The sequence below is a fragment of the Pterocles gutturalis genome, unplaced genomic scaffold (assembly GCF_000699245.1).
Source record: "Pterocles gutturalis isolate BGI_N339 unplaced genomic scaffold, ASM69924v1 scaffold32734, whole genome shotgun sequence".
NCBI classification, from domain to species: Eukaryota; Metazoa; Chordata; class Aves; order Pterocliformes; family Pteroclidae; genus Pterocles; species Pterocles gutturalis.
The window spans coordinates 1-12,455 of record NW_010134248.1 but is presented as its reverse complement, the minus strand read 5'-3'; the positions used below and the strand labels follow the sequence as shown (position 1 = coordinate 12,455).

The window sequence follows — 12,455 nt, the reverse complement described above, 5'->3', positions numbered from 1 at the left end:
TGCTCATGTTCCTTATCATTCCCTTCAACAAATTTAACTCACAACAGCAGAAGATTGCCTATTGCTCTGTTTCAAGAAAGAAGGGTTTGTTTCCCATCATCTAACAAACTGAGGAGGCTCACAGATGGCTCCAACAAGTGCAAGAGTCGGCAGAGGGAAGGGGATGCATCACACAGGCAGGAGAAGAAGGGAAGCAAGACCTTCCTCTTTCAGCAACAGTGCCCCATTACTGGCTCAGCTGATGATAAGCTTTGGCTGACACGTGTTAAGGCGCAATCACACAATTAGCTGTCAGATCTGAAGAGCTGGTACCAAGACACTGAAAGCAGCAACCTCCTGAGCCAGCACAGTGACAGCTGGAAGAGGGCAAACAATCACGACCTTCCTTCAGGTGTGGTGTCGCGGTGATTGCAGCCAAACCACCCTAACAGCTTGCTGCCTCTGAAATGGGAAATGCCACCCTCCCTTCAGTCCTCTGCCACACACTCCTCCCTGCTGACAAAAGCACTTGTGTGACTTCTCCAACAGAGGATTAGACTGAGAACTAGTCTTTTGTTTTCCAAGGTTTGATTTCAACCAGACAGATTTCCATACTCAGCTGACTGCAGGAACGTTATTGCCAGAAAAAGGCAGAAAGGGACGGCAGTGAAGCAAATTAACCTGCACTAAAATGTCTGGTGAAACTTCCTTTTGCAAAATTAGTTTTCTGCAGATTGACTTCTTTCAACTAATATATCATAAACCAGATCAGTGCTAGTACCCAGTGCAACAGTAAGAGCAGAAAAATTTATGCAGGACCCCAGAAACAGAAACTTGGATCAGCTTAAACTGATGCTGGAACCACATCCTTACACTGCAAGAGACAAGCAATGTCCATCAAAATGGTTTTTTGGGGGTTTGTTTTTTTTTTAAATATGCTTGCACTAACTTGGCTGTACCAACTCAAAGCACTGCAACTGTTTCCTAGCTTGAAATTATTGTCTCCATACAAAAGAATGTTCTTCTCTCTCAGGTTAAGGGTTGTTTTTATGTTCTAAAAATACATGAAACAGCGTAAATGCCCTGTTATGAATACAACGTGCTGATGATTCAGGTTTTTAAACCCTCAGTCCAAAAGCCCACATTTGGAGTGGCACTTCAGAACAGTTTCTTCTGCTGTTCTTTCAAACCTTTCATTTAACAGACAGATGATCAAAACACTTGTAAGGCTATGTTGTATCAGTGAAGTACTTGAAAACTTGACTGGCAGAAACAGTACACAGTCCATGTTCTTTTAATTACAGCAGCAGCACATATTAGTAAAGTCCAAGAATGAAAACAAATTCTAGGTCCTCTGCATGCTACCAGGAAATGATGCATCTGTTAAAGCCACACAAACTGATTACAAGTTTGGTCTTGCAAGCAAAGCTAGGTATAACCTCATTTGAAAGGCATTAGTTCTCACAATCTCAGAGTCTGGCACCTTGAAACTTTTTCCCCAAGCCAACAATTTTATTCATTATTAGATAAATAGTATACAGCATATGTAGTATCATGAGACTATTCACAGTGGAAAAGGATTTAACGTGTTACACAGACTTGAGTAGCAGGTTGTTAAAAATGTTATTTTTAAATGAAAATGTCCCTGTCAGAGGAGGTAATCATAGTGTTTTTCTACTAAGTGTGTCAAGTAGCATGGAGGAGTGTATTTTTGGTGTTGTAAATCCTTTAAAAGCTGGCAGATTGCCCTACCATAGTGCCTAAGCATGTATCACAAGGGAGGAGCAGTAGTCAGCTGACTTCAGGGCAGGGAGAAAACCAAACTGAGGAAAAAACAAGGCAGGACTTTAAGTACAACTGTAATCCATCTGGTTCAAATAAAACAATTTGCCTATACAGATTTAAAAAGTAATGCTGAATAATTAAAGTTTTCTCTGCATAGTTTTCATCTCTGGTCTGTCACTATTTTGATCTGTGTATCTTAATGCATGCAAAAATGTGAATATTGTCTGATTTTGTAAACGTAAATATTCAGAAGTTAGAAAACAAGTATTTTATGGTAGTTCATGCGATTTAAAATTCTTTCCCCTTCTTCATCAAACTTGTGAAAGGCAAAGACCTTAAGGGTAGGGAGGGAAGCATGATAATGTAATTAGTCTTATATAACTGTCGTATCATGGTAAAACTTTGCAATACAAATGACATTCTTTTAAACATCACTTTCAGAATTTAATTCAGTTCTATGTTCAGTGCATATAAAGTCACTGAATCATTCTGATTTACCCACTTTTAAAAGCAGTACACCCATAAATGATATCTTCTCATTCAAATAATCTTATTTCCGATTATTAGTTTCTGATTTGCCTTTCTGTACTATATTTGGTACTCAACTTTTTTTTCTCTCCTTTTCCAGCTCTTTTTTTTTTACTGTTTTCATGTTTCCTGCAAATCCTTTCAAGTAAATGTGTTCATGCCTTAAGGATCTCAGTACAAAGGATGTTCTCCAGGTTCTGAATAATTTTCCTGTATCTTTTTGCAGACTCCAATTTTTAAAGTGCCAAATACAACAATATGCCATAAATACGCAAACAACACAATCTACCTTTCCTCCTAACAGTGGACTTTGACAGTTGGGTTTTTTGTTGTTGCTGTTTGGTTGTTTGGTTTTTTTTTTCAAACCACACTATCATACTAAGACAGGAACTTGTGAGGATGTATTTGCCTCGTATGACCCCACATGCTTTCCAGAGACAGTTTCAAAGATTCAGTAATCAGAGAATAGATATTTAATTATTCATTTTTCTCTCCGAACAGGATGGGCTAAGCCATAATTCTCTACTGTGAACCATTTGCTCCATTCCAGTAACTGTAATTTACTACTTGGATTTTTCACATATACAAACATTATCAGACAGGATTTATATATTTATTTGCTAATCATTGACAAAAGCACAGAGTATGCTACGGTAGTTCCAACTCCTACAGAACTTCCTTAGGAAGATACTAGTCAGTAATAAACCTTGTTATTGAAAACTGCTTTTGAGTTCTACTATTTCTTAATTAACTCAGTAAATACTTCTGCATGCAGGGTCCTAGTTTGAATTCTGAATACAGTGGCATTTTGCTGAATGTTTTACATCCATCTTTTATGTAACAGCATATCCAGTTATTCAAATATGGAATGGTTTGTGCAATTCTGATCGATGAGGGCAACAGCCTCCCCTTAAAGTTAAATCAAAGGGTTAAACATTGTTTTGCATAAAAATAAGTTAGTATTAACTACTGTACTTCAAGGTGTACAAACCTCTGCCTTCTAAAAAGTACTTGCAAAAGAGCATTCTGCAATACCCATCCTTCTCAGAAAGCCTGTACAAAGCTAGGGAAGTGCAGGTGGAAGCTGGTACTCCAGAGGAGACAGGCCACAGGGGCAGATCAGGCTCTGCGGTAAACCTCCCTTGCATTCATCACAATTTCAGCAGCAATGCCAGTTATATGCACAACAGGTGGGGGTTGATGTACTCATTGCCTTTCCTTTTAGCTCACAGGTTATATATTTGAAAAATAAAAATTAAAAAATTGAAATTGACCATATCAACTGAATTCTGAATCACTTTTTCCTTTATTTTGTCCAAGTTTGCAATTTGAATTGTCAATGTACAGTCACTTGAGTCTTTCCGTTCTTTAAATTTTGGCAAAGTAATTTTTTTCCCCATCTTTTTTGAAATACCCAGTATTTCAACACTTGTTAAAAAGAAGTATCAGTATACAAAAGGTCTTCCAAGGAAGATCTAAGAATTCCTGACTTTAAACTATTTGGGCCTGATTTAAAATATTGCTAAAAAGAAGAGTTAAATTATTTTTCATTCTTTAATTAGAATAGAATATTTCAGTTGGAAGTGACCTAAAATTATCATCTAGTCCAACTGCCTGATCAATTCAGGGCTGGCCAAAAGTTAAAGCAGGTTATTAAGGGCATTGTCCAAATGCCTCTTAAACACTGACAGGCTTGGGTGTAAATAAGGAACATGTTCATAGCGTTGTAGAGGGGAGAAGGGAACTGCATTGTCAGCAACAGTTTGATGGTCCCCATTTAACATCAAACCCTACTATTAGAACATTTTATTGCTACTATATTAAAAGCTGTATTACTCTGAACTCTGAAAAATACAGATACAAAGATATGAAGGCAAAAGAGGACTTCCTATATTAATTTCTGTGCGCAACTCTATTGCATGAAGCTACTTAGCTACCTTCCAGATCACCACATACTGCTGGTATTGTTTGTATGATGACACTGATGTAAGTCCTGGAGAATGTTCACTCATTATATTCTGGCATGCTGACAACAGCAAAAATAGCAAAAGTGCAACCATACACACCTCCAGTGAGTCTTAAGAAATCTTGATGGAGAAGGATAAAAACTTCTTTAACTCCAAAACCTTCTCCCTTCTCAAGTCTTTGAGATTCATTGCAAGCAACAGAGGCGAATATTCTCCAAAAGCAGCTCACAAATTGTTATGTCAAAGAAAAGACAACTCAATGGAGAGAACTTCTCACTATTTCTGAGCAAATTAGTGAGACAGCAGTAGTGCAGATCACATTTTTTTAAAAAATATATTTATAAAAGCAACAAATATTTCACTAGAGACTATTCATACCTTAAGAGATCAGATAATGTCATTGGTTCTCTCAACCAGAGTAACGCCATGTAACAAAATGAAAGTGTCATTGGCATTGTCATCCTCAGTTTCTCCTTTTGGTTCTTCATTAAATACAAGCTACCGTCTACCGATCCAGAGCACACAGAGGTGCTTTCTTGGGTTTATGTTAAAAACAGAAAAGAAAAAAAAGTAATTGATATGATATACACACAATTCATGGTATATGGAAAACAAGATAAAGGACCATACAAGGACCATTGTTCAGCAACTAGTAACATTTGAAATCATTACTTTGAGCAGTTTGGTAGTTTGTGTACTTTTCTACTAAACAGTTAACTCTCATTTATTACTCTACCACAATATGAGATGAAAACCTGTTTCATAAACTGACATTTCACTTGACCGAGACACTGGATCATAAGAAGAGACAAACCTCGCTCTGGTACCCATCCAAACAGAACTTTTGTTGGGAACTACACTTAAACCTGGAGTTCCAGAAGGACATTTACTCCTATACAACATACAACTAACAGTACTTAAGAGCTGGAAATACTATTTTCCATTTGAGAGATAAGGGAACAGCGGGGAACCACGGGAAAATTCAATGTGCTTAAATCCATGCCTCTGAGTTGGGGATTAAAACATAGTTTTAAACTTCACAGTCAGGACTTTAATGAGAACAAGATTTATGCTGCAGAAATTTCTGCCATATAATCTCTGTGGAAACTTAAGTATTCTTTTAAAACAACATACCTACATTCAATGAAAAAGAAAACACCATTAGAATACATACAAATTTACCATACAGCAAACGGTAAAGAAGGTGGGGAAAAAAAACCAACCAAGAATAAACAACCAAACCTCCTTACCGAGATGAATCACTAAAACCTAAGAGAAGCAGCAATGAGAAATTTAATTCAGGGGAGTGATTTATGAGTTAGGAACCTTTTCAGCAGTGAAACTTTCAGGGAAGGAGGAAGAGAAAAAGAAAAGCCTCTCTTCCCTATATCATGACCCTACTAGGACAAATGCAAATGTTTTTTATTTAAAGCACACCAGCACAAAATATCAGCATTGATTCTGTGGAGATTTTCTCACTGTGTTCCTCCACAGACTGTTCACCTTTCAGACAGGAACAGTGAGGGCTGGATCCACAGCTCCCCAGCTGGGAGCTGCAGGGCCATGGCGAGCAGCCTGCGAAAAACAATTTAAACTTTCGGAGAGGTTGGCGGCTCCATGGTTATGGCGGCAGGGGGGGGGCCAACCGGCGGCAGGTGGTAGCCAAGCCTGTAAAGCAACAGCAGTCAGCGGCAGAGGTCCTGCGCCCACTGACACACGGTATGAAGACAGACACTGCAAATATTGTGTTCCTGAGACAGAATTGGTCTTTGATGCCACCTACCGGCTCCCAAAACAGTGGCCAGTAGCAGCAGGGACACAGCAACGGGTTAAAAGACCCTGCTCAAAGATACACCTGGTACAGACTAAGACAAGGTCTAGATGACAGGCATCTTACGAGACAGGTGTGCCAGAGAACACAAGCAGGAACATCAGTTCATCCTTCGAGACAACGGTTTCGCCTTTTACATGGATACTTGTGCTTAAAGGCAGCTTCACGACTGAGGCTTCATTATTGATTTCACATTCAATTTAAAATAATCCTCACTATATTTGTGGCCTTAATGATGGTGCACAATTTCCTTTTATTTCTTCCAATTTATGCAAGGCATGACAACACACATTTACACACATATAATAATTTAGGAGTTTAATAGGCTGCTTCTCTATCAGTATCTCAGTGCTACACTCAGCGAAATTTGCTACTATCCCTACACAAAAATTTTAAAAAAAATAAAAATCCTTGCCCATTGGACAAGCCCCTTAGGGAAAAAAAGACTATTGAGGTTTCCAGTCTGTAGCAATAACAGCTCAGTAAAAACAGCACAGAAAAGGAAACCTATGAATCTTAACTAGAATTTATAATTGACTAGGACACCTCCAGCATTACTTCTGATAAATTTCAATACACAAAACAATTCCTGTTTGATTTCACTAAAATGTACTTTTATTGTCACTGAACCCTTAATCCATTTCAAGTGCTTTTAGTGAAATTGGTATGACTACTTAAAGCTGAATTCAATCTCTGAAACAACTAAAACCAAGTTAAATTATGGCCTAAACTATGGTTCTAAAACTCTAAGAAACATAACTAGAAATGGCGCAAGTACAAAGGAAGAAAGGAGCTCCCCATCAAAAAGGGGAATAAAAGTCAATGTAATATTTTCACTAGAAATTTTTGACTCAATTCTTTGCTCTTGATACAATACATATTTGTGTAACACCCAAAATCTGCTACATGTACAAACACAGTGACTCTTTACCTGAAAACTGTCATTTTAATATATGAGGATGAAAGGTACTCGCATTATACTCACAAAAAATTTTGTCACCATTTTTGCACCTTTTTTCCCCCTGTAATTCTGTTTGGATTTTTAAAAAATTCTTTATTTATTTAATTGCTGCAGATCGAGTTTCTCATTCTATTACCATTTTTGGACTTTACTAAATAAAGAGAAAAACATGAAAGAAGATTGCATTCTTCTGAGGGTAAATAGGCAATATTGTAGAAGAATAGAAATGAGACATAAAGAGGACAGCACATAACAGGGGAAAAAACCCACTGAAACAGACAAAGAAGGAAAAGACAACCAAAGAATAAAGCAAAAAAGAAAAACCATCAGAAGTTTCAAAACCAAGCAAAGGCTTTCAAAGGTGCCTTGAAATGTGTTTCCACTATCAGACACTGCAGCATTCTCTGGCATTACACTTGCCCAGTAGCACCAATTTTCTATAACATTTTAACCACAGCAGGATAAAAATTTTAAGTATTTTCAAGCTGATATCGTGAACAGAAAGGAGAAACTGATGGAATGCTAAAAGATTTTTGACAGAAGGGGTTACAGGGAAAGTAGTAAAAATAATGCAGAGACAACACATACAAAAGTACCAACAATACTGCAAGGAAAACATTTAGAAAGCTAAATATATCTATGAGATGCAGAAAAAAAACCAAACCGCCCCCCCACCCCACAGAACAAACTGATGTTTCTTAATATCAGTGTCACAACTGACAGCTCTGCTATTAGCTGAACAAGTGCTTATTCTTTAAAGCTACCATGTTTGTGAACATCTAGCTTTGCAAATATAATAGCAATTTTCCCCCCTCCAAAGAGAAATCATGGAACAAAGTTGTTACACAACAGGACTTCCTCCCGAATCTCCCATTATATATCCAGATCCTGTTCAACTTTCATCTCCTTGGTGGGGGCTGGGGGAGAAAGTCTTCTGTTTCTGGTAGAATATAAAGCACTCCAGTAGCAAACAGTACTGAAAACTTCACACTTCCCAACAAGTTCCTCTAATTCATTGTACATGGATACACTTTATATATATTTATTTATATTTAAAAACTACAGAAAAACTGTTTTCCCATAGTTCAGTTCATTGCTCCTACCTGAGACCTTGCTGCTTGATGAGACAAAGCTGCAATCAGTCTGTAGATCCCCCTCGCTTTCAGAGAGAGACAAGTGGAGAAGGCTGGGTGTCTCTGGTTCACTGTCCACATCAGTACTGCCATCACATACCTGTATTTTGTAAATAAGTCATTGTATTATCTACTGTAAGTTACTGTTTCAATCTGAAGAAACCAAATAAACCATGACAAAAGCAAGATCAACACTAAATGAAGTTTAAACCCAAACTTTTCACATTTTTGCTTTCTCTATGAATCACCAGTATGTAAAGAAACACTGAAAAAAACCCTATTTTTAAAGGATTTCTCAAGATAAAAAGACTTCTAATGATCACATTACATTTCAACCTGCTACAATCATCAGAAAGTTGGCAATACATAGAATCAAAGCTTGATGAAATTAAGTAACTTGAAGAGAGCAAGCAGGAAGGGATAGTAGCTGATGATGCATTTTGTATTATAATTTCTGCTCTATCTACTGACTATCTATGCCAAGACAAAGCAATATTTTAAAATAAGCAGTTTTCCATACTTGAGAAGTATTTGTCTCTCGAAATAGGAAAAAAAACAAAAAACAAAATGGACATGTGGAATCCCGTTTAGAAGACATCCTTCATACTGAAGTAACATTAACATAAGCTAGATACATAGCTTGAACAAAGGTGGTTTCTGTTGTTGCTTTTTAAAAAGATACCAAACATCTCATGGGATTTGGGCTTTTCACTTACTGATAATGCTTTGACAGTTTCCCCAGCTGGTCTTTTGCAATATGCCTGTTTGCTCTTCTGCAAGTAACGCCTCCAAAAATTGCACAGAATTTCATCCTGATAAATACAAATGGATAGTGATTAGTACAAAGTTTACAAGATCATTAATTGCTGAGAGAACAGAGCATAATGTCTAACTCAGGAATCTGAATAATGTTCCAGCTCCAATTTTATTAACTCTGATTTATAAACTATGTTTTAAAATTACCAGAGAAGCTAAGTTTGTTTGCATATGCTCAATGTTTTTAAACAAGGAGTTGTTCAATTCACTTTAAAACTTAGAGTCTTTTAAAATAACACCTCCTATAAAACAAACACAGTGTGTACAACTCACACTGACATCTACATACCTTCATTTGTGGACATACTCCTAACGCTTCTAAAGCTTCAGCTTGTTTCTTGAGTACAAGCTGAAAGCCTTCACAAACATACCATTCACAGCCTCCATCTATGTAAAAAAAAAAAAAAAAAAAAAAAAAAGTTATTTTTTTTGTTTGTACTGTTTGGGTTTTTTTTTTAACCTTATGCACACTTATTTCCACTTCATATTCTGTTCTTATGGTATCAGGACAGAGAAACGTCTCTCTATTAAATAATTTCAGATTCTAGAGCATAGACCAACTACACTGAATACTCTATTAACTTCCAACTATTCCTAGTCTTAATCAAGAAGAAAAGCTACTAAACAAGCACTGTTCTCCACACATTTCCCAAGAACAATATATTTCACTATAACTTCTAGTGTGGCACTTGCAATCAAGTGGAGAGTTAAGTGACCAGTTTTAAAATAACTGAGAACATGTCATTAAAAAAATGAAGTATGATCATTTCTTTCCCATCCCCGGCACAGAAAACTGGAACACGTTATGGTGGTGAGTCAGGCAAAAAACAACCAATATCACCCCGTTCTTCACCACTCTCCCGCAGAACCATGCACATTTAAATGAAAGAAACTTTCTCAGAGCTTCCAGCAAATCTCAGCACAACATGAATTTCATAAGGAGCAGGTGTGCTCCACTCCATTCACTATTCCCTCAGACTGCTTATATTTGCTTTTCACTCTTACCTCTCTATACTTACAACTCCTTTTCTACAGGCTTTTTGTTTTAGAAATTCTCTCTGCACTTTTCAACTTTCTTTTCATTCCCTCCACACTTGCTCCTCATTATTTTTCCTTCCAATCACTCCTTGCATCTCACCATCTTAGAAGTTATCTGCCCAAAGCTTCTGCCCTGCTTTAATGATGTTGGCTTTGTTAACCACAGGTACAGTTTACTCCTACAAATGCACAAAAATAAGCTGCCATAATACAATGTAACTGCACTCACAGAAGGGACTGTATGAAGCTAAGGATTTCTTTCTTAAGAAGCCTGGGGGACGGCTAATGACCTTCCTAACAGGAGAAATAAAAAAGCATGAGTGGCACACAGCTCAGACTTTAGGAGCAATACAGGGTAAAGACAAGTGGAGGCGTTAAGGTTGTTCCCCTTTTCACTCCTCCCTTCACTTCCACACAATTGGTCTTTTCAAATGAACGTAGTAATCCACCACACCACAGCAGAGCAAAGAAAGGTCAGCATATCAGAGACAAAGATAACCCCATGCTTCATTTAGCATTGTAATGCATTTTTGCTTTTTGAAGGTGGCCACAACAGTAAAACATCTATCCAGCCATCAATGCTCCAGCAACAGCCTTACCATAACTTCCTTCTGCCATATATCATCCTATGTAATGACTACTATTCTATTGAATCATGAAATTAAAAATATAGAAGTGACTCTGGAGGAAAGACGTAATATTGGTTTAGCTATTGTAACTGCATGAAGTCTCTTCCATGTAGGTTTGGGTGTAGGTTACAGGGCAACAGGTACCTGTAACGCAAGCCAGACTGACATTCTTAGACCTGTGCCACTGTCACACCTCACTTATGAAGACAGACAACTTTTCTGGTTTTGTGATAGCCATCATGTGGAAGGAACAAAAAGATCAGAATGTATTCCACAAGTATCTTCAGTGAGTATTGGCTTCCACAAATCAAAGCAATAACAGGTAACATATACCTCCGTTCAATACAAAAAACCCCACCACCAGGCTCACAGAGGTCACCTGTGGCTCAGGAAGTCACCAAATGTGACCGCTGAAGGTGTGACAGCATCTGGGGGGTGGATTTTCTTCCTGTTCTTATAGTCTTTCCTAGTTATCTGCTTTTGGTCCCCATCAAAGGTATAATGGGCTAGGTAAACACTGGCTGAGCAGCCACTCTTGGGCAAAATACAGAGAGAAACTCATACATACCATTTTTTTCCTGCTTTCTTAGACCTTTGGAGATTGTCTGGATTCTTGTATTAGAAATAAAATCAGTGTTTACAACTTCCCTAGTTCTCTGCAAAATAGGAATATATCTTAGCAAGAAAAAAAGCCAGGCTAACGTGCACAGATTGCCCCATCATAAAACATTATGGAGGAACTTGTTCAAATTTTCTAAACTAAAGGGAGACAGAACATTCTGAACTTTTCATTCATAAACTGCAACAATGGAGAATTACTATCCTGGACATACAGGTGGCATGTGTCAGGGTTTGCCTACACTGGTACTGTACTAAAGTGCAGCAATACCCAGGCAATACTTCTAAGGCATCTAGACAGCACAGCAGCACTACAGCTACAGCAACACAGCATCTTAAGATGGCTTATTTTAAATTTTGTGGAACATTAGTTTTAACCAATGTCAAGTAGAGCGTGAAAAACGAAGAATCACAATACTGCCTTCAACTCCTAATGCCAAGGAGAAAAATCTAACATTTTCTTAATATAAAACCAAGAAGCAAACAAAATAAACCTTTTCCAAGGCCAGCAACTTAGCTTTTTACCTCAGTAACACTGTGGCAAGATCTGCAATAAAATCTGCCTCCATCAGTGAGACCCCAGTTCACTTCTGAACACTGCGCACAGCGTTCATTAAAATCTCTCTACAAGAAAAAACAAAATAGAATTTCATGTGTGTTCAAATAAAACAAATGGCGGTATTACCAGGCTACTGCACAGCTTTTGAGACTATTCATAGAGCATATTTATGCCTTTTATGTTAGCTGTAGGTAGATAACAAGTAACCACAGCAGTTGCTATCAGTCATAGAGAGCTGTGAACAAATAATTTCAGCTGGCAAGCACCAGCTCTTGTGAACATTAGTACAGGGGGAACAGGAATCCACACCGAGCACACATGGCATGGCTTGAAAAAACACACCCACCAGAAACGGAAGCAGAAACAAAAGCAGAGAGTGGAAGATGAAAATAAAAATAAATTTCTAGAACGGTGAAGAAACACATGCAGCAGAAGAAAGCCTGCACAAGTGGGCGTGAAGACGCGCGGGGAGAAGGGGAAAACTCCCGGGAAAGCCGGAGGAGGAAGGAGAAAATAGGGAAAACAGATTTTTAAAAGGCGGCTTTCAGAGGCCCCCACACCAACGTGCTGGGGCCGCCACCTCCCTTCTGGCACGGGGGGCGGCGGGCGCG

The 12,455-nt window shown here is 38.0% G+C and overlaps 1 protein-coding gene across 1 annotated transcript in view; it reads right to left on the bottom strand.

Annotated features, from left to right (window-relative positions):
- Positions 1–11,909, bottom strand: part of TAF1B (TATA box binding protein (TBP)-associated factor, RNA polymerase I, B, 63kDa) — a gene marked incomplete at its 5' end in the record, with an annotated part of 47,837 nt that extends 35,928 nt beyond the window's left edge. Inside the window, 6 exons of the mRNA XM_010081530.1 lie at positions 4,638–4,794; positions 8,155–8,284; positions 8,901–8,996; positions 9,290–9,387; positions 11,236–11,323; positions 11,811–11,909. Of these exons, the coding sequence (XP_010079832.1) occupies positions 4,638–4,794; positions 8,155–8,284; positions 8,901–8,996; positions 9,290–9,387; positions 11,236–11,323; positions 11,811–11,909 (668 nt within the window). The remainder of the gene's footprint in view (positions 1–4,637; positions 4,795–8,154; positions 8,285–8,900; positions 8,997–9,289; positions 9,388–11,235; positions 11,324–11,810) is intronic.
- Positions 11,910–12,455: the final 546 nt, after the last annotated feature.